The following is a 25,609-nucleotide window of genomic DNA, read 5'->3' as shown; positions in this document are numbered from 1 at the left end:
GAAGGAAAAATTGAAATAATAGCACAGTGATGTTGTCTATGATCCCTTTCACTATTTTCAGTGACTGTTAAGTTTGCCACACTTTCCCCTTTCCCCTTTCTGTTTTTGTAACATGTGTGCCTGAGTAAAAAATGACTCTGAGCTGGGGGTGGTGGTGTATGCTTGTAATCCGAGCTAATCAGGAGGCTGAGGCAGGAGGGTAGCAAATCCAAGGCCAGCCTGGGCAGCTTAGCAGTATCAAGTAATTTTGTCCTAACTGGGCATGGTGGAGGATGCCAGTAATCCCAGCAGACTGAGGTGGGAAGATTGCTGTGAGGAGGTCAGCCTGGGCTACATAGAGAGTTCAAGGCCAGTCTGAGCTATATATTGAGACCTTGTCTCAAAAACCAATAAATAAAAAGGGCTGGAGATGCAGCTCAGTGGTAAAGCACCCTTGGATTCAATTCCTAGTACTGGAGGAAAAGAAAGCCCTTAACTCTTAATAGGTCAGAGTTTGAGGTAGACCTACCACCTCTGCACCCTCTCTACTCCTGGAAAGCTCTGGGCACTTCTTTCATCTCTCCAGAAACCATTTGCTCAGGGAACTTGCTGAGGGTCAGCTACACTCAATCCCCAGCCAGCACACATCTGTCCAGAGCACTGCCCCTGGACAGCCTGGGACTGAGTATATAAGAACAAAAATTTATAACCCTGTTATTTCACTCCAAAAATACTGCATAGATAAAATAGCATTATCAAGTATGTATTCAGATTTCATATTTGTCCCAATAATGTCCTTCTTAGCTGTCCCTACCACTATCCCACCTCAATCCAGGACTCAGTCAGCTGTCATAGTAAATTTAGTTGTCATGTAAATTAAATATTTTGGTTAAAGATCTTTTCTAGAAAAATGATAATTATTTGCAAGAAAATTTGACATGGCCGGGGATTTAGCTCAGTGGTTTCGCTGCTGGCTGTGCAAGCACAAGGATCCGAGTTCGATCCCTGGTACCAAAAAAAAAAAAAAAAAAGAAAATTTACATAATAATTAATGTAGCCTGATAATGAAAAATTTTATTAATTTGATGCATTGACATCTGTCATATTAACTTTCTATTCCATAACCAGGTTCTTCCGTGTGGCAGCTCAGAATGATGAATCAAGCCAGGGCAACGTTCTCAAACTTGGTAAGATATCTTCAGTTATAGGTCTGTGTCTGCAAGAATGTGAGGTATAGCACTGGCTATTACCCCACCAAGTATGAAATAATGCCCGCAAATGTCACCAGGCATCCTTGTATACTTGAACTGGTTATCTTGAGGTCTTAAGAGATCCCACAGAGGAAGAGTGTATTTAGTTTGGGATAAGGTTAATTCTAGAAAATATTGTAAGAGGTTTCAGGTTTCAGGTAGCTTGGGTATGTTGGGGATGGGGGTAGTCAAATAGATAAGATGAGCTAAGAAAGCACAGCTCAAAGTGTATAGTAGGAGCTGGGCACTATGGTCTTGCCTAGGGTCCTAGCTACTTAGAAGGCTGAAGTAGGAGAATCATTTGAGCTCAACAGTTTGAGGCCAACCCAGGCAACAGAGTAAGACCCTGTCTCCTTTAAAAAAAAAATAATGGTGGGTGGTATGTGTTAATTAGAAAACATACAATGGGCTGGGGATTTAGCTCAGTGGTTTCACCGTCTGCTGGTCTGCTGCGCAAGCGCAAGGACGCGAGTTCAATCCCCGGTACAAAAAAAAAAAGAAAACATACAAAAACCTGGAATGAAAGGGATGCATAGGATGAAGACCAGTGTGTGATGCAGTCTTCATCTGCCACCCACAGAAGTGGGCAGGAACAGTGCTGTTTTGAAAGGGGATCTTTAATTCTTTTAGGAATGTAATCAAGTCATAGCGGTGGGGCACTAACAAGCATAGTATGTGACCAGACTTGTTGTAAACGCTCCTAATTCCCTTCATCTCCTTTGTGATGCTTTCTCTTTTTAAAAAACTCCCAGTTTGGTGGAGAACCATTGTCATATACCCGGTTTAGTCTGGCTCGGCACGTAGATGGAGATAACAGTCATGTGGAGATGAAGCTGGCTGCAGATGAGGAAGAAAATGCTGACAACATGAGGGCCAATGTCAAAGCACCAAGAAGGTGTATCAGAAGCATCTGCTATGTGGTTATTGCCATCACCATTTTTTTCTTGATTGGTAAGTGTTTCTTGCACCCAGCTCTGGGAAGGCCATTATTTCCACTCAGCTGTTCATTCTGTACTTTTTTTTTTTTAATGTATAACTTTATTATCATTCACTAAACACATACATATACAAGAATTAAAGAAAAGCAGTGCAAGGGAAAAAAAACTATAATAATATTCAAATATAATAGAACTCAACCAAAGCAAAACTGAAAAATACTTAAACATTTTTCCATATAATTTAAAAAAACATCTCAAGCATTAACAAGACATCAAAGGATGTGATTTGTTTTAGAAAGATTTTTCAAAACTAATATTGAACAAATAGTGGTCTGGAAAAAAAATTCTAATTAGCTAGTAGACTCCACATAGGCCAAATTTTTTAAAATTTAAATTTCAATACAGTCATGTTATTCTGTACTTTTTAAGTGCCACTGTGCAAGACAGAATACGATGGTGACTAAGATTCTGTACCTGCCATTGAATTTAGTCTGGTGGGAGAAGAGAGAGATGTGAGTCATTGCAGTGTATTGCGCAGATGTTATACTGCAAAGAACACAGGATATCTGAGACATGGAAACTCAGCCTGAGGTTTCAAGGAAGGCTTCTGGTAAGAAAAAGTGCCACCTGTGTTTTAAACAGGTAACTGTAGTATAGTTATTATATAACTTAGTCATTATTATATAATGTATTGGATTATGTGGTTTAAAATCTATAAAACTGAGATATAGTCATTTGCTTTCAGACTACAATTCAGTTTAAACCAGTATCTTCAAGGCTTGGCTGAAAATATTAACAATTCTTATGGAGCCAGATTATAAATGAATTCTGTGAGTTTAGCTTTACAACCTTTTATCCTAGGATTTATGATCGGGTACCTGGGCTACTGTAGACGTGTAGAACCAAAGGCTGAGTGTGAGAGACCAGCAGTCATGGATGTGATGAAGGAGTCAGAAGACCTGGAAGTGGAAGAAGTGATGCCTGAAGCCTCCTCTCACTTGTACTGGGAAGACCTCAAAACAATGTTGTCAGAGAAACTCAGCAATGCAAAGTTCAGCGACACAGTCAAGTAAGCTTGAGCTGCTTCGCAAATCCAACTTCAGTATCTGAGCAAATACTGCTTATTAGGTGCAGTGAGACAAAACCAGTGGCAGATGGGGGAGGTGTTTTAGAGGAGGGGAGGTTTCTCATGGGTAGCTAGCGTAGGGTTAAGAGGTCAGTAAGAATTGAAACTGTGCTGGTGGGGCAAATTTAGAACTTTTCTGGAAATGTACAGGTCCTTGCTCTTGTGTTTCTGGTATCTTACTGCTTAGTCTCAGGCTCTGTTCTATTTGTTTGTTTTAATATTGGTTTTTTTGAGACAGGGTCTCACTAGGCAGTTCAGGCTGGCCTTAACTTGGTTTGTAGCCCAGGCTGGCCTGGAACTCCAGTGATCCTCCTGCCTCTGCCTCCTGAGAGCTGGGATTAAAGGCATGCTCCACCATACCTGGCTTGTTTCCTAGATTTAGCTATTGAGTTGTGCTGCTGTGAGCATGGGTGTGCGTGATTATTGAAATATAATGATTTTAACTTTTGTATATAATATACAGCTGGCATTACGGTTAAAAGTAAAAACGAGCTGTGTGGGTGGTGCATGCCTGTAGTCCAGCACTATGGCAGTGCCAGAGTTTTGGTTCATTGTTTATCTTAACTATGAGGGATGAGACAGATCAGTTTTTTTGATTCTTGGGTTGAACATCAATTTTGAATATCCACTTTAATGGAGACTTTTTTCTTCCAGACAGCTGAATGAAAATGCATATGTCCCTCGTGAGGCTGGTTCTGAAAAAGATGAAAATCTTGCCTATTTTGTTGAGAATCAGTTCAGTGAATATAAACTCAGCAAAGTCTGGCGGAATGAACACTATGTTAAGATTCAAGTAAAAAACAGGTGTGTTGAAAGATGGTAAACTTGTAGGAGTAATTTCATGTATGTAAAATGGGATAGACTTTCAAAGTAAGAATCAGGCTTTAAGGTATAAAGCAAGATTCCTTCAAGGCAAGTAACCCAGGTCCAATGCTAGACATACTAAAGCTGTTTTATTATTTCATCCAAGGACGGCCTTAACTTCATTTAAATTTAGTCTTTTTTTTTTCAGCACTGCTCCAAACTCTGTGACTGTGGTAAGTGCAAATAATGGGATGGTGTACCTGGTGGAGAATCCTGAGGGCTACGTGGCATACAGTAAGGCTGCAACAGTTACTGTAAGTAAGGCACACAGTGCAGGAGACTGCTCTCCGTTGACTAGCTTGGATACTCATCTCCACTGTCCTTTCTCCCTCTTTTTCCCCACGGATCTTAGAGTTATACTTGTAAAATGTAACTGACCATGAGATAGATATTCTTGTCCTCAACCCTCAGTGCCTCAGTCTAAATAAATTATAAGACCTAAATAATCTTACTGCTTGCCTCATTGGTCACTCTGACCTTCTTACTGTTCACATGATGAAACTCACTGACAGGATCACTAGCTTTCATTTTGCCCAAATGAAGAAAGCTCAAGCGTAAAAAGCTCCTACCTCAAGACCCTTGTAAAATTTAGCTGGGCATGATAGCACACTCCTGTAATCCCAGCACTCGGGAGGCTGAGGCAGGAGTTTGAGGTCAGCCTGGGCTAAAGGCTAGTTCTAGGAGGGCCTGAACTACGTAGCCAGACCCTGTTTCAATAACAAAAAGTAAAAAATAAATTAAAAAAAAACAACTTGCTTTTCCCTTTGCCAGTCCTCTCCTAAACACAAAGCAGTTTGTACCCTCACTTTGTGCAGGTCTCTTCTCCAGTATTACCTCATTAGGGAGGGTTTTCTCATTTTTCCAAAAACACTCCTCTAGTCACTTCCCCTTATCCTGCCTTTATTTTCTTCGTAGTATTCTTGCACCTGACATCACCTGTCTATTTATTTCCACTAAACTGTGAGTGCCAGGAAGAGCTAACTCAGGGTTAGTTTCATTCACTGATGTATCACAGAGCCATGGAGACTGCTTGATGCATGGTAGTTTTGCTAAGTGAGTGCATTTTCCAAATGCCCCACATGGGGACGTGTGGAAAAATCCATCTTGGGTGGGTCTGTAGCTTGGTGGTTGAATGCTTGCCTAGAATACTTGAGGTCCTGGACTCGATCCCAGTGTCACAGAAACCGACAAACTGGCTGGGGATTTTGATTCTTTTATGCTTGAGCTTTTTTTTTTTTGGTACCAGGGATTGAACTCAGGTCCTTGTGCTTGCGCAGCAGGCAGCGAAACCACTGAGCTAAATCCCCAGCCCTATGCTTGAGCTTTTTAAACTTGGCCTAAGAAATAGAAAATGGCTAGGTAGATTTTTTTTTTTTAGGTAGATTATTATTGTGGTTTTTTTTTTTTTTTTTTTTTTTGAGACAAGATCTCACTATGTAGTTCAAACCTTGAACTCACTGTGTAGCTCAGGCTGACCTTGAACTTTTGGCAATCCTGCTTCACTCTCCCACCTGCTGGTATTACAGGAATGTGCCACCACCCTGGCTATTATTTTTTTAATGGTGGTATTTTCAGGTTAAAAGTCACATTAAGGGTTATATCTAAGGCATACAGATGAAATTTGATGGTTATTATCTGCCTTTCTGTTAGCTGTATCACTTTCCCCAGTACCTACAAGCCAGAAGTTTAGAGATGGACAGATTGTGCAGTTAGGGAACACCAAGGACCTTACTTCATCTGCCAGGCTTATATTCAGATACTGGGTGGTTCGTGTCAGTTTGTAGCTGCTCTCAGAAACACTATAGAGTTTAGGAACATTGTGATGACAGCTTATATAGTCATCTAAGAAATGGTTTATGCAAGACACTTTATTCTAGTGTATGGCTTTTAAATTATTTTGGAGGTTTATTAGACCTTTCTATTCCTACTATACATGTGTCCTCAAGTGTCTGAGGTTCATGGTGGAAACCTTATGTTACTGGCGCTTCTGTGATGAGCCTATGTATGTATTTTACAAATCCTGTTACCCTTTCTTTTCCCCAGAAAATATCCTGTAAAGGCTTTAAGACATAAGGAAAGACATACATATAGAAGGCCAGAAATCTTGATTTCATGCTTGATAACTGGCCAGTTTTGACTTTAGAACACTCGTCTTTTTTTTGCCTATCCCCCCACTTTTTCCTTCTTGGTTTCCTCTCCTACATTTGATCTGTAAAAACTCTTCTGTTTCAGATTGTATAGCTGTTCTAAGTGATCCTCATTAAACCTAATATCTTTGTTTTAGGGTAAACTGGTTCACGCTAACTTTGGCACTAAAAAGGACTTTGAAGATTTAAATACTTCTGTGAATGGATCTTTAGTGATTGTAAGAGCAGGGAAAATCACTTTTGCAGAAAAGGTGAGTATGGGGAATTTTAAATACATTGTGGTAGGCGTGTTGTTGCATGCCTGTAATCCTAGCACTCGGGAAGCTGAGGCAGGAGGATCACTGTGAGTTCAAGGCCAACGTGGGCTACATAGTGAGTTTAGGGCCAGTCTGAACTACAAAGCAAAACCCTGTTTTAAAAAACAAAACAAAATAAATACATTGTATCTTCAGTTAGTTATGTGACATTTTCTTAAGTTCTGTATAATTCAGTTATAAGTATGTAGTATTCAAAAGAAAAAGAAAAACTAAAAGCCAAACCTATGCAATAGTTGGAGACTAGAAAACATCAAAAGACAGTGATTGTCTTAGGTAGGTTTTCATTATTTTATTTTCCAGACTCTCCTTAATGAGATAGTTTTATGGAAATTTTTTTCCGTAAGTGTAAGTTATTGGAAATATTTGGAGGATCATTCTAGTCCTTTAGCATATAAAGTCCAATATGTATTATTCACATTTTGTATGATCAGTTCTTCATTTTCTGAGTTTTCTGTGATTTTCTGTAGGTTTCAAATGCTGCAGGCTTAAATGCACTTGGTGTCTTGATATACCTGGACAACACTCAATTTCCCATCACTAAGGCAGACCTTCCATTCTTTGGTCATGTGAGTTCTTACTGAGTTCTCCTGTTACTTAGTAGAAATAAAACTGTACCTTCCTTAGCTACTCTACTGGGAGAGTTTCAGCAGGAAGCAAGATTTTGATTACACTGATTTTGAGACCTTACTGCTACTAATTATTTATCAGTAGTACCTTGAATTGAGACTTGCTAAAAATACCTTTTGATAAAAGTGCTTTAGGGGTGCAGATTTAGTTCAGTGGTGACACTCCTGCTTGGCAAGTGCAAGGTCCTGAGTTCCATCACCAGTACCAAGAAAAAAAGAAAAATACTTCATCAGCCAGGCATGGTGGTAGACACCTGTAATCCCAGCACTCAGGAGGCTGAAGCAGGAGGATCACCGGAGTTCAAGGCCAGCCTGAACTACATAGTGAGATCCTGTACCCCAAAAAAGAGAGTACTTCGTCAGTAGTGCCTTTAATTGAGAATTTGCCATGTCCCATGTGAAAGGGAGAGTCACATTATAGAGCCATGGAGACTTGGAGACTTTAGGCTGATAATGTAGCATGGAGTGTGCCCTTACACCAAATCTGAGTCTTCTAGGGAACTTGTTGAGGAAGTGCCAGCAGAGCTAATTATTCTCTTGTTTTACTAGGCTCATCTGGGAACAGGCGACCCTTACACCCCTGGATTCCCTTCTTTTAATCATACCCAGTTTCCGCCATCTCAGTCATCTGGATTGCCTACTATTCCAGTCCAGACCATCTCCAGACAGGCTGCAGAAAATCTGTTTGCGTAAGCTCTCTCTCTTTTTTTTTTTTTGGTACCAGAAATTGAACTCAGGCCTCATACTGCATCCCCGGCTGGGTAAGTTCTTAATTGAAAGCTGTCTTGCAGGTTGAGGTTTGTGTTGAGGAAAGAATGATAAGTTTCAGTTGATTTGATCAGTGCTTAAAATGTTTGGTTATAATTTTATACTTGTGGGGGCCAGGAATTTAGGTCAGTGGTTTCACTGCCTGCTGCACAAGCGCAAGGACCTGAGTTTGATCCCTGGTACCAAAAAAAAAGCAAACAAATAATTGTATGCTTGTGGGAATTTGAAGGTGATTAACTATTAACTTGATATGGATAAAAATAAATTTTTCCTTCATAAAGTGGTCCTGCTAATAGATACTGGATTTATGAACTCAGGAGTCCTTGTCCAGCTCACCCAGTGAATTCTTCCTGTGGTTTTCTGGCTTAGCTTTTACTTGAGTAGTCTTTGATGGAGCACTTTGTCACCTATGGCAACACCCTCAGTTATTGGAGGAAATTTGTTAGAATTCATGTTGAGTTATTCCCTATAACACCCACTAGTTCTGAATTACTTGTTTTTTAACAGCACACAGTGATTTTCATCTCCTTGTCTACAGACTGAATGTCCTCAGTTGTCATGACAGTTTCTAGATGCTTTACTGTCATAATTGATTCTCCTGGATATCCTCCCTGGAGTAGTAGTATCTCTTTAAAAGTAGAAACTAAACCTGGCAGCGGTGATGCACGCCTGTAATCCTAGCACTTGGGAGGCTGAGGCAGCAAGATCTCCACAAGTTTGAAGCCAGCTTGGACCATATAGTGAGACCCTGTCTCAAAAAATAAACAAAAGAATTTAAAACTAAGAAAGAATGGAAAGAACAAAAAATAAAACTAGCCAGCTATGCTGGCACACGCCTATAATTCCAGCACTCAGGAAGCTGAGGCAGGAGTTTGAGGCCAGCCTGGACTACATAGCAAGACCCTGCCTCAAAAAACAACCACCAGTTGGCCGGGGATTTAGCTCAGTGGCACTGCGCCTGCCTGACAAGACCATGGTCCTGAGTTCGATCCCCAGTACCCAAAACAACACAAAACAAAACACCACAGACAACCCAAAAACAGGGCTGGGGATTTAGCTCAGTGGCACAGCACCTGCCTGGCAAGAATGAGGTCCTGAGTTCTATCCCAGTACCCAAAAAAAGTAAAAAACCAAAAACAAGATTCATCAAAAAACTACGGGGCTATAGTGGCACATGCCTGTAGTCCTGTCCTCCCAGCTACTTGAGGGTCACTGCAGACCACATGTTCCAGATCAGTTCCAAATTAGCCTGCCCAGAAGGAAAAGACCCTCATGTCAATAAAAAGGCAGACTAATTGATGTACATGTCATTCATTTTTATTTTTATTTTTATTTTTTCCTGGTACTAGAGATTGAACCCAGGGCCTTAGAACTGAGCTATATGCCTAGCCTGTTTTTGTTGTTGTTGTTGTTGTTATTATACGGGGTCTCACTATGTAGTTCAGGCTGGCCTTGAACTCACTATGTATCCTAGCCTGGCCTCAAACTTATAGTGATGCTCCTGCCTCAGCCTCCCAAGTGCTGTGATTACAGGCATGTGCCACCATGTTCAGCTTAATCTTTGAGACATGTTTTCACTAAGTTACCCACACTGGGCTCAAACTTGTGATTCTCTTGCCTCAGCCTTTCAGAGTGTTGGAATTACAGGTGTACATCACCATGCTTGGCAAATTTTTATTTTGCTGAGGAATATTTCCTACCTGGTATCATCATAGGATGGATACCTATATTCGTGCCCTTATTAAAGCATCTATTGACTGTGTGACGTAGAAGAAGTTACTCTAACTCTAAACCTGTTTCATCTATTTAGTTGCATTGTTAGTAAAAGATCCTACTTACTAGAGTGGTTGGCCACAAATAAAGAGCATCTACATGTAAGGGGTTTGTAAATCCCATGTGACTTTAATGCTAAGAGGCATTTGTAGTAGGTGACGCTCACTGACTCATTCTGCCCTATCTTTCCCAACCTGTGAAGCCAGTTTCTTTTTATGTAGTAAGGGGCAATAATGTTTTGACTTATGTTTATGCAAGTTAGATCCCTGGAGCACTTTTTTGGGGGGTAACATCTGAGAAATGAGTTGGGAAGATATCTAATCAGCAGCAACACAGGAATATTCTTTTATAATTGGGAAGAATGTTAGGGGAGAGAGTTGGGAAGCATGAAAATATATTAACAGACTTTTTATATGAGACCTCCCTTCTGAGTCCATCTTGGTATATGGTAGTATTTCTTTTTTTTTTTGGTACCAAGGATCAAACTCTGGACCTTGCGCTTTCGAGGTGGGCAGCAGCACCACTGAGCTAAATCCCTGGCACATCTTGTTAGCATTTCAAGTGTAAACCATACCTTTGTCTCAGCAGAAGAGCATACATTAGATGCTGTTTGTTTTGTTTTTGTTTTTTGGTACTGGGGATCGAACTCGGGACCTTGTGCTTTTGAGGCAGGCAGCGGAACCACTGAACTAAATCCCTGGCCCGATACTGTTTGTTTTTGAAAACTTTTTGACTAAGCTAGAAAGTAACTCCTGGTTTTCAAAGGATTCCCTACAGGTTAGAGGAAGATGAAAGTGGCCACCAGGGAGTGAATTTTCTATGTTCTTCTCTTTGTTCCCTTTTAACTTGAACCTCCCTGGGGCCAGAAAATGGAACTGATTTTGTAAACCTGAGTGAAGAAATTAACTCAGAACTCTGATACCTGTTTTCTACTTGCAGAAATATGGAAAGAGACTGTCCCACTAGCTGGAGAACAGATGTTTCTTGTCGGATGCAGTCGAGACAGGACAGGAATGTGAAGCTCATTGTGAACAATGTGCTGAAAGAGATAAGAATTCTTAACATCTTTGGAGTTATTAAAGGTGTTGAAGAGCCAGGTAAGGCCGTTGTGCCCCCTTCCTCCCCATACTCCCTTTCTAGCTAACCTGGCTTAGTTTTGTGAAGTGCTAAATCTTGTCTGTTCTAAAATTAACTATTTAGGTCACTTTATTGAGACGTAACAAGGCCCTAGGAAGTTGACTTGTTAGAAACTAACCATTATGACCAGAAAATCTATGTTTAGTTATTGACAAGAACAAAGATAACGTTTTCCTTAAGGAGCAGATGAACATTTTGTGGGCCGTACAGTGTGAGTTATAACTGCTCCGTTTGGCCTACATAGCACGAAAACAGGCATAACCACCAAGTAATAAGTGAGCATGCAGACTAGTTTGCAGATGCCTGGAACTATTTAAATGCAGTCAAATAGTTAACATCATTTAGGAAGGAAAGCCCTTGGATTTACTAAAGTTTATTATTTAACGATTGCAGCCCCCAAATACACAACCACTGAATAAACATAATTGGTAAAATACAAAAAGTAGCAACACTAATAAGGGAAAAAATAGTATTGTCATGTGAATTTTTTCATATTCCCTGTTGGTGAATGTCATGTGAATTTTTAATCCCTGGCATCATAAGTCAGATCTGAAGTCAGGCTCATTCATCCTTAACACATACATGATACTTTTCTTTCTTTTTTTTTTTTTTTGTTAACAGGGATCGAACTCGAGTCCTTGCGCTTGCGCAGCAGGCGGCGAAACCACTGAGCTAAATCCCTGGCCCATGATACTTTTCTATTGCCATGGTTGTTCTATCTAGACTTCGGTATTATAAATCAGTTTAAAATCTGATTCATAAGGTTTATTTTCTTTTTTAAGATCGCTATGTTGTAGTGGGGGCCCAGAGGGATTCCTGGGGTCCTGGAGCTGCGAAGGCCAGCGTGGGAACTGCTCTTCTATTGGAACTCGCCCGGACATTCTCAGATATGGTATTAAAAGGTGGAGTCCTTTGAACATTATTTGCTACATACCGTAGTTGTAGATGCTGTATGCTTTGCTCAATTTTGCCTGATTTAAGATTCTCTTATGCTAGACCCTTAGTTCTTAAGCACAAAGTAGATCATCTTTTTTTGACTTTGAAATGATTCTTCTTGAAGTATTTTATAATGATGGGAATCATGAGTTTCTTTGAGACACTGGAAAATAAATACTCTCTTGAGCCCTAATTCTGAGCTTGGATCTCAAGAATGAAATGGTAGATCTAATAGGAACTGGACCTGAGGAATGTACTTAAAAGCAGAGGCATATGCATGCTTATACTGTTTGACAAAACCTAATGACTGTTAGAATTTTGTCCTTTTACGTTCAGCCTTTTCACTCAAGATACTCAAAGGTCTTCTGACTCTCCCCTTATGTGCACACCTTCAATTGTTCAGGCAATAGGGTAAATTGCAGTGCTGAACTTTTGTAGAAGATACATTAATGCAGGAGAATACACACCCAGGGAAATGGGCGGGGTAGGGGCAGCAGCACAGGTAGTGCCAGCAACAGCTGTTGCACACTTGGAAGTGTCCTGGTATGTAAATTTGTGGATTTTTATTTCATAAAAAGAATCCCATGTTTTGGGGCCAGGGATTTAGCTCAGTGGCACTGCTCCTGCCTCTCAAGCACCAGGTCCTGAGTTTGATCCCCGGTACCAAAAAAAAAAAAATCCCATGTTTTAAGTGACTTGTGCCCCAGCCAAGTGTTCTACAAGAAGACACACATTATGCTTATGCAGTAATTTCAAGCACCTTTAAGTCTCAAGGTTCAGACCCCCAAAGAATGGAGCAGTAAGGAGCAAGACTCCCAGTGAGCTAGTTCCTTACCTGCAGATGATCTCCTGGGCTCTTTTTTGTAGATCACTTTAAAATTTTATTCCTGTTCCTTTAGTGTTCTTTTACCTGGAGTCTCAAAAGGAAAAGATCTACTTTTGAAGTCTGTTATCTTGAATTAGAAGCGTCTGGTTCAGTTACCAGTCATTTAACTGCCTGGAACCTTTCCCAAGGTAAAGCTGATTTTTTTGTTGGGTTTCAGATGGATTTAAGCCCCACAGAAGCATCATCTTTGTTAGCTGGAGCGCTGGAGACTTTGGAGCCGTCGGTGCCACTGAATGGCTAGAGGTATTTGCATTATCTGTGCTGAGGGGTTGAATGCTACTGGTTTAAACAATCCTCCTGGGGCCTGGGATTTAGCTCAGTGGTTCCACTGCCTGCCTTGAAAGGGCAAGGACCAGAGTTCAATCCCTGGTACCAAAAAAAAAACCAAATCCTCCAGGAGCCACTCTTTCAGGGTTCCTTATTCCGATGATCTCTAGAGGAAGTCTCAATAGAATCCAGATTTCTAATGCCTAACAGCAGCTACCATATGTGATTAATGCCTATGAATAAATACATATTATTAGTGTTTAATTATTATTTTCAGTAAGCTACATATTCACCCCTTCTGCCCCTGCTTTAAAAAAATTTGTTTTGTTTTGCTTTTTGAGACCAAGTCTTGCTGTCAAGGCTGCCCTTAAGCTCAAGTGAGCCTCCTGCCTCAGCTTCCTGAGTGTTGGGATTACATTTGCCACCATGTTCTGCCCAGAATACGTATTACTACTTTGTCTTAATATGTAAATTAATATCTTCTCTTCTAGGGATACATTACCTCTTTACATTTAAAGGCTGTCACTTACATTAATTTGGATAAAGCTGTTCTTGGTAAGTATCTCTTTCACTAGCTATTTATGAATTCAGGTAAACTATTTAGGAAACAGTGGAAGAAAACTTTCCAAAGCAGCACCTTGTCATTTTTACAGTTCACATGGCCCATAACTAGATGTAAATAATCCACCAAGTTAGAGGGCAAGCACAGATTACCATGTCCAGAACAGTGGTTCTCAATGTTCTCATCGGCATCAGTACTGTTAGGAATGGAAGTCTGAGGCCCCAGCCCACATCTTGTCAGAAACTAGAGTGTGGACCCAACAGACTGTTAAATTATAGAACCACTAGTCTGGAGAGAAGCAAGGAGTGTGGTACTCTGGGACAACTCATATCTTGCTGATTTGTGCAGCACTGATAGAAATACTGCGTAGCAAACTTTTAAATGAATTTAAACCAGTGGCTACACTGAGGATAGTGAAATGTCTGCATTAGGAAGAAAAAGGAAGGAATTGCAATTAAATTAACCTAATCTTTCTGAGACCAATTATTCACTGTTTTGACCTATGCAGCATTAATTTATTGAATGAAGCAAGCTTATTGTAGCTAGAAGATGAGTGAGACAAAATGGTTAAAAAAAATTCAAGATACTGGTAACGGAATATATGGGTGAGAGAGTATATATATATATATGTAAGGGAAATCACTGAACCTTTTAATTTTGCTGTAAATATAAAGCTCCTCCAAAAACACACTTTTTTTTTTTGGTACCAGGAATTGAACTTGGGACCTTGCGCTTGCCAGGCAGGCGGTGGAACCACTGAGCTAAATCCCTGGCCCCCCCAAAAAAATTCTTGAAAAAAATCACACTAAAATATGCAAACACAAGGAGTAAGAGCTTCTGCTGGGCGTGGTGGCATACGCCTATAATCCCACCATTCAGGAGGCTGAGGCAGGAGGTGCCTCGAGTTCCAGGACAGCCTGGGCTACATAGGGAGGTCCTGTCTCTTAAAAAAAAAAACCCCCCAAAAAAAGAAAATGGGTATGATCCTCAATTGAGTCAAGTTCAAATTGCATAGTTGCTGAAGAACATGACTCCTAAATTATTTTTTTGTCTACTTTATATACTTGTTGAATAGGGCCACAGATCTATATTATTGTCTTCCTGTTTACTCAGTGCTTGGTTGTTTGTTTGTTTGTTTTAAAGAGAAGGTCTTGGCCAGGGATTTAGCTCAGCGGTTTCGCTGCCTGCTGCACAAGCACAAGGACCTGAGTTCGATCCTTGGTACCAAAAAAAAAAAAAAGAGAGAGAGAGAAGGTCTAGCTATGTAGTATGTAGTGCAGGCTGGGCTCAAACTCAAAGTGATCCTCCTGCCTCAGCCTTTCAAGTGCTGGGATTATAGGTGTGTGCCACCTGCCTGGACTAGGTGCTTGTAGTTGTAAAAATATCAGTGTGAAAATTGCTTGACTGGAAAAGAGGCAATGTTAAAATAATTTCTTTGCAGGTACTACAAACTTCAAGGTTACTGGCAGCCCAATGTTGTATAAACTTATTGAAAAAACTATGCAAGAGGTGAGTGTGTGTACATCTCATTACAAAAATGTAACTTAATGCTTTTGACAAATTTACATAGGACAGAAATCATTAAACCATGATCAATAATCAATAACAGGTATTTTGGATAAGTTTTACAGCAGCATTATTTAAGTGATACTCCAGCTCATTGATTCCCTAGCCTATTGAACTATGTCAGGTGAGGGGGATGGTATATGAAGGGCTCAATATCAAAGAAGATAGTGTAATTAGGAATAGAAACAACACGAGGGAGGCCTCAGCTGCCCTATAAGTGCCAGTGAGTGTTAAGGAAAGGCTAAGTGGACTTGAATAAGGCAGATGAAATGTTAATTGAATAAAGACAAACACATGAATGACAATAGTTTTGCACAAGGGAGAAATATGTGAAAAAGAACGTTTGTCTCAGTAAGGAGCTATTGGAGTGATTAAAGTGGAAACAAATAAAGGTCAGACACTAGACATAGGCCTTAATCTCCCGGGAATCTAGGGATCCCTATTGGGTCTCAATCAAGGTGTTTGCTGGTTAGGCTGGGAGTATATAAAATAATGCTACGTGGAAGAGACTAGGAAAAAGATAGGCTCACCATATAGGCTAGAGAGAGAGAGGATTTTTTCTTTCTTTCTTTTTTTTTTTTTTTAGTTCTTTTATTGGTACATTTTAGGTATACAATTCATTTACATTTATCATTGGGTGTTTGTACCTGTACATGATATATCTTGGTTCTTATTTTTTTTTCCCCATTACCTGTGCACCCTTCACCCCCTCCACCCTTCCCTGTTTATATAGATTTCATTTCCTTTTTTTTTTTCTTTTTTTTTCTTTTCTGATAGTATTTCCTTTCCCCTTCACCCCTTCGTCTTTGGACCTTTTTTCCTATTTCAAATTATCAATTATTCATTTTAATCATTTTAACCCTTGTTTACACTATCAGTTTCTCACACTAGTGAAACTATTCGGTATTTACACATGTGTGTCCTATTTATTTCACTTAAGAGTATGGCCTTGATATGCATCCATTTAGCTATAAATGACGCTAGTTTTTTTTTTTTGGTACTGGGATCGAACTCAGGACCTTGCGCTTATGAGGCAGGTGCCGGAACCACTGAACTAAATCCCTGGCCCTAGTTTTTTGTTCTTTATGGCTGAGTAGTACTCCATTTTATTAAAAAACCACATTTTCTTTATCCAGTTTCCAGTTGATGGGCACTTGGGCTGCTTCCAAGCTTTAGCTATTACAAACTGCCGCTATGAACATGGGTGCACATAATATCACTGTGGTACGATTCTTTTAATTCTTTTGGGAAGATACCCAGCAGGGGAGTAGCTAGGTCAAATGGGACCTCTAGTCCTAGTTCTTTGAGGTATCTCCATACTGACTTCCACAGTGGTTGCACCAGTCTGCACTCCCACCAGCAATGGAGAAGGGTTCCTTTCTCCCCACAACCCTATCAACATTTGTTATTTGTTGATTTTTTTTTTTTTTGCGGGGGGGGACCAGGGATCGAACTCAGGTCTTTGTGCTTGCACAACAGGCCGCGAAACCACTGAGCTAAATCCCCAGCCCTATTTGTTGATTTCTTGATAGCATAGGCTAGAGAGGGTTTTTAAGATTATATTTAAGCGCCCTATAAAATGTCAATTAAGAAGGATATTTTTTTCTTAAGTGTTGACAGTACAAACCTAGTAAGAGTAACCTAAGAAATTTGAGATTGTTTTAACTAAAATATATTTTTTCAAGAAGATATAATGTAATTTTTATGTATATTTGGAGATAACATGTTAATGCCTAGACTGAATAAGTTCTGAAAAGTTAATTTTTATCATAACTTCATTTCTTATTTTACAGGTGAAGCATCCACTTACTGGGGCATCTCTATATAAGGATAGCAATTGGGTCAACAAAGTGTAAGTTGAGGAAAGTGAATGAGCAAGCTAATAGAGAAGCAGAATTGCCCAGTAGCACCTACCACATTGGGTAGAAAGCTGACCCTCACCTTGCAGTGAGCTGAGCTGTAACTAGAGTCACCTGAAGAACGTATTGGGGGTGAACGGAGGGTTGCGTGGTAGCATGGTCTGTTCTTTAGAATGCAGTCTGAAGACATATTCTTGCTTTTTTTTTTTTTTTTTTTTTTTTTGGTACCGGGGATTGCACTTGGGACCTTGCACTTTTGAGGCAGGTGCTGGAACCACTGAGCTAAATCCTCGGCCCTATTCTTGCTTTCTTTGCAGTGAGAAACTTTCTTTTGACAACGCTGCTTTTCCTTTCCTCGCATATTCTGGAATTCCAGCAGTTTCTTTTTGTTTTTGTGAGGTGAGTCTGAAGAACTCGGCAGTGTTATACATTTGGTCTTCTTACTTTAACTGAGACCAGGTTTCCTAGAGTGCTTCAATGGTTTGAAGGAGTTATATACATGTAATTATTGCATGTTCCCTTATTATCAGTCTTAACATAAATTTATCACCTCTGCTTAATTCGTATTTCAGTTTATTGCTAAAACTCAGTGGAGTAGGCTGTTTTCAAAACAGCTTGCTTACTTAAATGATTTAAGTAGCTAATAGCTACCTAGTGAATAGTGCAGTTTACAGTATTTCTGTCAAACAAAATTTTACTTGGACACTACTGGGTAGGTACCTATTGAAGAAATCCTAGGTCCAGAAATGTTAGTCTTTTAAGGAGAGATAAAAGCACAAATATCAGGTGTAAGATTGTTGAGACAGAACTTTGAACTGATCACATTTAAGAAAATACAACTGGGGGACCTGAGAGCCAGTTAGAAGGCACTGAAGGCCTGCAGGGGAACAGAACGCCAAAAGCCCCTGTGTCCAGCGCTACCATTGGAAAACTGGCCCCGCAGCAGGGCTGCTGAGAATGAGAGTTGGGTGTAGCTCAGTGCGAAGGCTCTGGCAGTGCTACAGAAAGGAAAAAAACTGGGTGTCAGGTCGTATGGTTGCAAGAATTTATGAATGATTTCTCTTGATCTTTACATGTTGTGTTTTTTAAAAACATCAAATGTGATCTGAGATGTGAAAGCCTTCTAGTGCTGGTTAAGAGGTACAGCCATAGAAAATGTACAGTCTGAATGAGGTTGAACCAGAGGATTATCAGTGACATTGTCACTGAACTACACAATGAGAACCTGTCTCAAAAAAATTAAAACAGTAAAGTTGCCCAATGAAGCATTCAATATTTTGTTGCAAATGTAATGTGCATGAATGAACCAAGTGCCACATGATTAGGAAGTTTTTAGGCTTAAGAGTGATACTTTGGGCGGGGTGTGGTGGTACATCCCTGTGATCCCTGCACTATAAAAGGAGACCCTGTCTCAAAAAACAAAAATAATACTTTATATTGTTGACTTTGCCTTTTGTTTTTGAGGCAGTCTCACTGTGTAGTTGAGGCTAGCCTTGAACTCACAGCAATCTTCCTGCCTCAGCCTCCTGAGTGCTAGGATTACAGGCATGCACCACCATGTCTAGCAAGAGTAATACCTTATATTGAAATTACCTTTCATGTGTGGTCTTCTCTGTCCCCATTAATACGGGCCGCCAAACTCCCCAGAGAGAAAAGAAGGGGTACAGCCTCAGGAGTTTGGCAGGGAATGTGGAGAAGGTAGAACATGGGTTTTGTGAGACTTGGGAGAGAGCAGTCATTCTAGGAGTAGATCAGATTCCAAGGCAGTAGCAAGGATAGCGCCTTAAAGTAGCAACAGACAGGAAATGCAAGTGGGGTGGAATAAATTAGAAGCAAGGGGAGAATTACAGTAACTGTTAACCTTGATGAAGCCAGAATTCATGGCTCCTCTTCTTCAGATGCACAGAATACAGTAGCTTCCTTTATTTCCAGGACAAGGGCTATCCTTACTTGAGTACCACCCTGGATAACTATGACATGCTGATGCGGGAAATTCCTCAGTTGAACAAATTAATGTATGCAGCAGCAGAGGTGGCCGGTCAGTTCCTGATCAGACTGACCCATGATCTTGAATTAAACCTGGACTATGAGGTTTATAACAGCAAAATGCTTTTGTTTCTGAGAGAACTGATGCAACACACGACAGACATAAAGGTGAGCAATAATTGCAATTAGGTTTTTTCAAAAATAATTTAAAATTTTATGGGAGTGGTGTCACACACCTGCAATCCTAGCACTTGGGAAGCTGAAGTATGTGGCAAGACCTTGTCTCAATAAAATTTAAATTTATTTTTAACCAATACATTAAAAACTTTTAAACTTTACAGATTTATGGAAGTGCATGTGGTATTGTGATGTGCATATTCATTGTGTAATATTTAAATCAGGGTAAACCCATCTCAACCACCATTTCCTTGTGAAAATATCAAAATCTAGCTTTTTGAAATATAGTGCGTCACCCTTACCCATAGTCAATAGCAGACCGGACTTCTTATGTTCCACCAATGAGTGAGGTCACGCAGTACTTGTCTTTCTATGCCTGGCTTATTTCACTTACTAGAACAATCTCTAGTTCTATCCACATTGTCACAAATGATAGGATTTTATCCTTTAATATGAGTGATACGTTCCTGCCACATGTTCTTCATCCGTCTGTAATCTGACCTGATGGACACTTAGCTTGTTTCCATTTTGGGGTACTGGGAAGTGCTGCAATAAACAAGGGAGTATAGGTGTCTCTTCCATATACTAATTTTTTTACTCTAGGAGTGGGATTTCTGGATTATACCATAGTTTTATTTTTCAATTTTTTGAGCCTCCACACCATTCTCCATAATGACTGTACTAATTTAAACTCCCATGAGATTAAGTTCTTATTTCTGAAGTTTGAAGTATGATATTTCTGGGGAAGGATATGATTAGTAGCCAAAAGCACATTTTAAAGTAACTGGGTATAATTTTGCTTAGAATTCATAACTCATTTGAAAAAGAAGTTGGGAGACTGTGGGTTATAGATCTAGGATAGACCACAGCGGGTATTTCAGAATAGAGAGCTGTCTTCAACCTAAACATAGGTAGGACTGGGCCGGGGATTTACCTCAGTGGTTCCACTGCCTGCCTTGCAAGCACAAGGTCCTTAGTTTGATATCCGGTACCCAAAACATAGGTAGGACCTATACAGTCCAAAGATCTTTAGTGTAAATTGGGCTGTGTACCTTTCAGACATGGCTGGGGTGGACAGACCATCAGAAGTAGTTACCATGTTACTTGGTGTTTATCCTATGAGTCTAGTATTCAAATAGAGTCAGATGACTTAACAGGCCCTTAGCTGAAGCAAATCACTAATAAATCTTGACTATTATGCCTTCCTTGAAACTCTTAACTGTTGAAAATGGAACTTCTCATGGTAATAACTTGAAGTTGATGGAACCAGAATGTTTGCCATTTTCCCCATAGAGAAATTGAACTGGAAGCAATAGAGTGTATAGGACGATATACTTTTCTTAAGTTATATTGGATTTCTTAATGAAAATGTTTTCTTCTGGTGCCAAGAATGGATAATGGTACTATCTGCTGGGTGAGGATGAGTACGTAACCATGGCTTCATGAAGCCTTTGGTACAAGTTACTGAAATTGGCTTTCTGATTCTTGAGTTTGTCTGTGATTCACTTCCTTTTATTGCAGTCTTCTCAGTTGCCACATTTAAGCTAGAAAGGTCAAGAAATAACACCCCTTTGAATGTCCCCTGTCACAGTGAACACAATGCCTTTCTGTTTCAGGAGATGGGGCTGAGCCTGCAGTGGCTGTATTCTGCTCGTGGAGACTTCTTCCGTGCGACTTCCAGACTGACGACAGATTTCCACAGTGCTGAGAGAACAAACAGGTTCATCATGAAGGAGTTAAATGATCGTATTATGAAAGTAAGTAAAGTCTTAGAAGAGGGGGGCCTAAAGTATATACTTTTTTTTTTGGTACCAGGGATCGAACTCGGGACCTTTCGCTTTCGAGGCAGGCACCAGAACCACTGAGCTAAATCCCTGCCCCATACATTTTTAATTTGTAAATTTTTCATTTCTAAAAAGTAGAGTAACTCTTGGCCAGGGATTTAGCTCAGTGGTGCCGCCATCTGCCTTGAAAGTGCAAGGTCCTGAGTTCGATCCCCAGTACCAAAAAAGAAAAAAAGAAAAGTAGGGTTACTCTAGAAGTCTAGAGTCCTGTGCTATTTTGTTAGGTTGTTCTGTTTTGTTTTGTTCTGTTTTTTGAGACAAGGTCTTGCTTTGTAGTTCAGGCTGGCCCTGAACTTACTGTGTAGCCCAGGCTGGCCTCAAACTCTCAGCGATCCTCCTGCCTCTGCCTCCCAAGTGCTGGGATTCCAGGCGTGCTCCACCACACCTGGCCCTCTTGGCTACTTTAGAATTGAGCGCAGATTTTAACACTTAGCAAGATCTAAAACGAACCTATCTGGAAATGCAAGAGATATTTGATGGTATATTAATTTTTGGAAGGTTAAAAACATTTCTTAGGGGATGTGGATGTAGCTCTAGTAGAGTGAGTGCTTTACACACACATAAGGCTGTGGGTTCAATTCTCAGCACCAAAGGGAAGGTAGGAAGAAAGGGAGGGAGGGGAAAAAAGATGAACTAAGCACTTTGAGGGTAGGTTGTAAATCTGTTTATCTTCTCTAACCAAAAAAATCTCATCAGTAAAGTTTACCTTAACAAGGCATTGACAGGTTGCTTCAGAATCTTAACCTAAGAAAAGCAGTAACTCAGTTCCCAACATTCTCAAATTCAGAAGTTTGGCATTTGAGGTGGGAGGATGAGGGCCCCCTGCTCACAAGAGCTATAGCACTGTGCGTGCCATCTTGTCCATCTTATTTGCGCAGGTGGAGTACCACTTCCTGTCACCCTACGTGTCCCCGAGGGAGTCTCCTTTCCGGCATATCTTCTGGGGCTCTGGCTCTCACACTCTGCAAGCTTTACTGGATAACTTGAAGCTGCGAAAGGAGAATAAAGCTGCATTTAATGAAACACTGTTTAGGAACCAGTTGGCTCTGGCAACTTGGACAATTCAAGGCGTGGCAAATGCCCTCTCTGGTGACATTTGGGATATTGACAATGAGTTTTAAATATCATCACAAGCATAACTAACATAAGAACAACAGGGTATTCTGATTTCTAGACTTGTACTGGTTGTGCTAAATTTTTCCATAGGGCTATAAAACCTAATGTTACAATTATATCCAGTCATCTTGGTAATATTCGATGTCTTTAGGCAGAGCTTTTACTACAGGCTAGGTTAAAGTGAATAACCACTTAAAAAATTTTCCTCTGATTATCTCTAGAATTTTAAGTGCTTTTTAATGTAACTGCCTCTTTGCATCCTTTGCTGAAAATATGAGAACCAGTTACACGAACTATTGCTGTAAATCCTGAGGACATGGGCTGGTGTCTTTTTGAGATGGGAAGGAGAGTCTACGGCCATACCATCCTGAACGCGCCCGATCTCATCTGAGATGGGAGGAGAAGGTGTGTCCTGGAGGTCAGAGTGGTAGCTCAGTGTGGTCCTCTATCAGATTTGATGCTAACAGGAGCTTCCAGTTCTCCAGACAAACCACACACCCCTCCGTAAGGACGTGGCTGTCTCCACATCCCTGAGTGAAACAGTTAGCTTTTAGAGAGATAGGACTGGTTTCCTTGCCAACAAGACCTGAAACAGAGGTCCTTCCACTAGGTCAAATAAGGTTCAACTGTTTATTGCAGGAGTAAGGCCTTAATGTGTGAACTATTTTTTAAAGTGGAGACCAGACACCAAAGCGTTTTAGTGTATTCTCTTTTCCTGTGACCTGCTTCATAGCCTTTGTTTAGTTCTTTGTATTTTTTCCCCCAAACTTCTGAAAGAAAACCAGTCTTAGGCATTTTAGACTCAGTTTGTCAGGCTTTAAAGAACACATTGCCAAATTTTGGCCAAAGTGTTAATCTTTTGGGAAAGCTTTTTATCGTTTTGGCACTGAGATATTTATTGTTTATTTATCAGTGACAGAGTTCACTATAAATGTTTTTTTTATAGAAGATAATTATCGGAAGCAGTGCCTTCCATAATTATGACAGTTATACTGTCGTTTTTTTTTAAATAAAAGCAGCATCTGCTAATAAAACCCAACAGATACTGGAAGTTTTGCACTTATGGTTAAACCTGAGGGTCTTAGAAAACAGCCACAAGCCAAATAATATTGTAATGCTAAGCATTGGGAAAAAATCAAATTTAATTAGGGCTGCTAATAAGATAAATTGTTTGACAGGCCAGATAAAATTGATAGGTCTCTTAAATGCAATGAATTCCAACCACGTTATAAATGAATGTCACTGAAAGGCTGTGGTAGTACTCATATATAAAAAATTTTACTAAAAAAACAAAACAAAACAAAAAATTTTACTGCTCAATTTGTCTATGGTATAACTTAAATTCCAATTTTGCAAAATTTCCAGTACCTTTGTCACAAACCTAACTGACATTATCGGGAGCAGTGTCTTCCATAATGTATAAAGAACAAGGTAGTTTTTGCCTACCACAGTGTCTATATCGGAGACAGTGCTCTCCATATGTTACACTAAGGGTGTACGTAATTATCGGGAACAGTGTTTCCCATAATTTTCTTCATGCAATGACATCTTCAAAGCTGAAGATCGTTAGTATCTAACATGTATCCCCAACTCCCTGTAACTCTCCTTTTAGTCGCAGAAACATTTTGTGGTCATTAAGCATTTGGTGGGTAAATTCAGCTGCTATAAAATAAAACTGCTACTTTAAGATCTTTTTTTTTTTTTAAGCTTCATATGGGTGTTTTGTTACCTTTGTGGTTTCTCCAAGTCCTCTGTGTAGTGGGATAGTAGCATACATTTGTTACATTTGCTGTTAGTAAATGAATTTAACTCTGTCCCCTCATTTGCATGTTACCTGTAAACTTAGTTCAGGAAGTTTGAATCTAGGGTTGAGCTTTTGGCTTAAAGCAGGGGAACTTGTTTAGGTTTGGGAGGTGGGAGGTGAAGGCTGGGGACGTGGAGCTTGTGGAAGGGTCTTTGGTCCTGCCTCCTCCCTTTCTATGGGCAGGGGTTCTGTAGATAAGCAGAAGTCAGTTTGAGGCTCCCTGAGTAAAGACTTTATCCTCTACTCCGCCACCATGGTAAGTAAGCCTGATAAGCAGCTGGTGGTCTAGGAAAGTACTAAATCGCCACCCTGAGGAAAAGTCAGTACATTCTTAAATTTGTGTCACTTACCTAAGTTACAGTAGACCTAGATTACTTTGCAGCCCCACTGAATTGTGTTGCTATTCAGTCTCTAATCTTTACAATGTTTTGTATTGGGCCAATGTTCAGTGTTGCTAAAGCTCAGCGACTTTCAAGGCACCATGTGAAACAAGGTCATATAGTAAGGCTCTAAAAAACCAACTCTTTTTCTATGATTAAGGTTGACTTATTTCCAAGCAAACAAGTCAGTTGTAAGAGGCTTTGTGCCCCAGAAGGAGATTCGTATCTGACTAGTGACAGCCTGTTAGTCTTCAGATATTTTTTTCCTGGTTAAGATGCTTGTTTTGAAGGCGAAGGCTGAACTGTGACCTCTGCCATGATTGACTGTCCTAGTACTCGAGTGGCCTCACTGTTTGCTCTGTGATTGCTCTGGACATTGTAGATTCATTGCGCTCCTGTAATCAAGAGCTGTGCCCTGATTAATGTCCACAGCCTGTATGTGTGGCAATATGGAGATTCCTTGTCTGATTTAATAAAATGCTTGAATACTCTGTGTTGTTTTTGTTGTTGTTTTAAAGAACAGTTAGGCTTATTTTTATTTTTTTGAGGAAGAGTTTTTCACAGTGCATCTGTCACAGTTATGACCCTCTGCAGACATGTCACCCAAGTCCACTCAGCTAAACTGGTCTTAGTCCATTGAAATAACAAAATTCCAGTCTCACTGCCAAGGAGTTGCTGGTTTTTGTCAGTTCCCTCTCTATTCTTATTCCCTTAATTCGCTGCATCTGACTCCATTGGGTTCAGAGGAGAGCAAAGGGGCAAAAGCTTTTGGGGAAGCAGTACTGTGGATTGAACTGGGGTGCTCTACCACTGAATTGTACCCCCAGCCTCCCCTTTTTATTTTTTGTTTTGAGACGTCTCACTAAGTTGCCCAGGGGACAAGGATGTAAATTACCTAAGCTTCCATGAAGGGGTCAAAAAATGAGTCAAACAAAACTTGTGGTTTGAGAAGTCAGATAGTACTTCAAGATTTAATTTAAAAAAACAAACAACTGGGGCTGTAACTTGGGTAGAGCAGCCAGCGTGTGCAAAGCCTTGGGTTCCAATTTCCATACCACTAACAAAAAGCTACAATAATAAAAACCAAGACATATTATGTAAAGGTACAAATTCTCAATGAATGTCATCATATTGTACACCTAAAATGTATCAATAAACTTAATGAAAAAATAAAATTGGTAGAAAAACTACACACAAAACCTCTAACCTTCCATGGTCCTTGCAGGGAATGGGTTTTGCTAGCAGTTTCTTTTTTTTTTTTTTTTGTACTGGGGACCAAACTCGGGACCTTGTGCTTGCAA

At 40.1% G+C, this 25,609-nt stretch overlaps 1 protein-coding gene across 3 annotated transcripts in view; it reads left to right on the top strand.

The window, feature by feature from the left end:
• Tfrc (transferrin receptor) overlaps positions 1-24,813 on the top strand; it is a 30,838-nt gene extending 6,025 nt beyond the window's left edge. For 2 of the 3 annotated variants that reach the window (XM_021255950.2, XM_021259357.2), the window contains exons 2-19: positions 1,108-1,166; positions 1,982-2,180; positions 3,029-3,236; positions 3,948-4,097; positions 4,306-4,411; positions 6,442-6,555; positions 7,089-7,187; positions 7,797-7,936; positions 10,728-10,885; positions 11,708-11,827; positions 12,905-12,990; positions 13,506-13,569; positions 15,018-15,085; positions 16,936-16,994; positions 17,319-17,400; positions 18,934-19,155; positions 20,781-20,921; positions 21,887-24,799. In XM_021255950.2, the coding sequence (XP_021111609.1) occupies positions 1,131-1,166; positions 1,982-2,180; positions 3,029-3,236; positions 3,948-4,097; positions 4,306-4,411; positions 6,442-6,555; positions 7,089-7,187; positions 7,797-7,936; positions 10,728-10,885; positions 11,708-11,827; positions 12,905-12,990; positions 13,506-13,569; positions 15,018-15,085; positions 16,936-16,994; positions 17,319-17,400; positions 18,934-19,155; positions 20,781-20,921; positions 21,887-22,129 (2,295 nt within the window). In that variant the 5' untranslated portion in view covers positions 1,108-1,130 and the 3' untranslated portion in view covers positions 22,130-24,799. 3 annotated transcript variants of the gene reach the window in all.
• Positions 24,814-25,609: the final 796 nt, after the last annotated feature.

This window comes from Heterocephalus glaber, unplaced genomic scaffold (assembly GCF_053883595.1).
Source record: "Heterocephalus glaber isolate CG9 unplaced genomic scaffold, H.glaber_assembly_v1.0 deba00001504, whole genome shotgun sequence".
NCBI classification, from domain to species: Eukaryota; Metazoa; Chordata; class Mammalia; order Rodentia; family Bathyergidae; genus Heterocephalus; species Heterocephalus glaber.
Note: the sequence above shows the minus strand (reverse complement) of the source record. Positions and strands in the feature narration are given on the sequence as shown.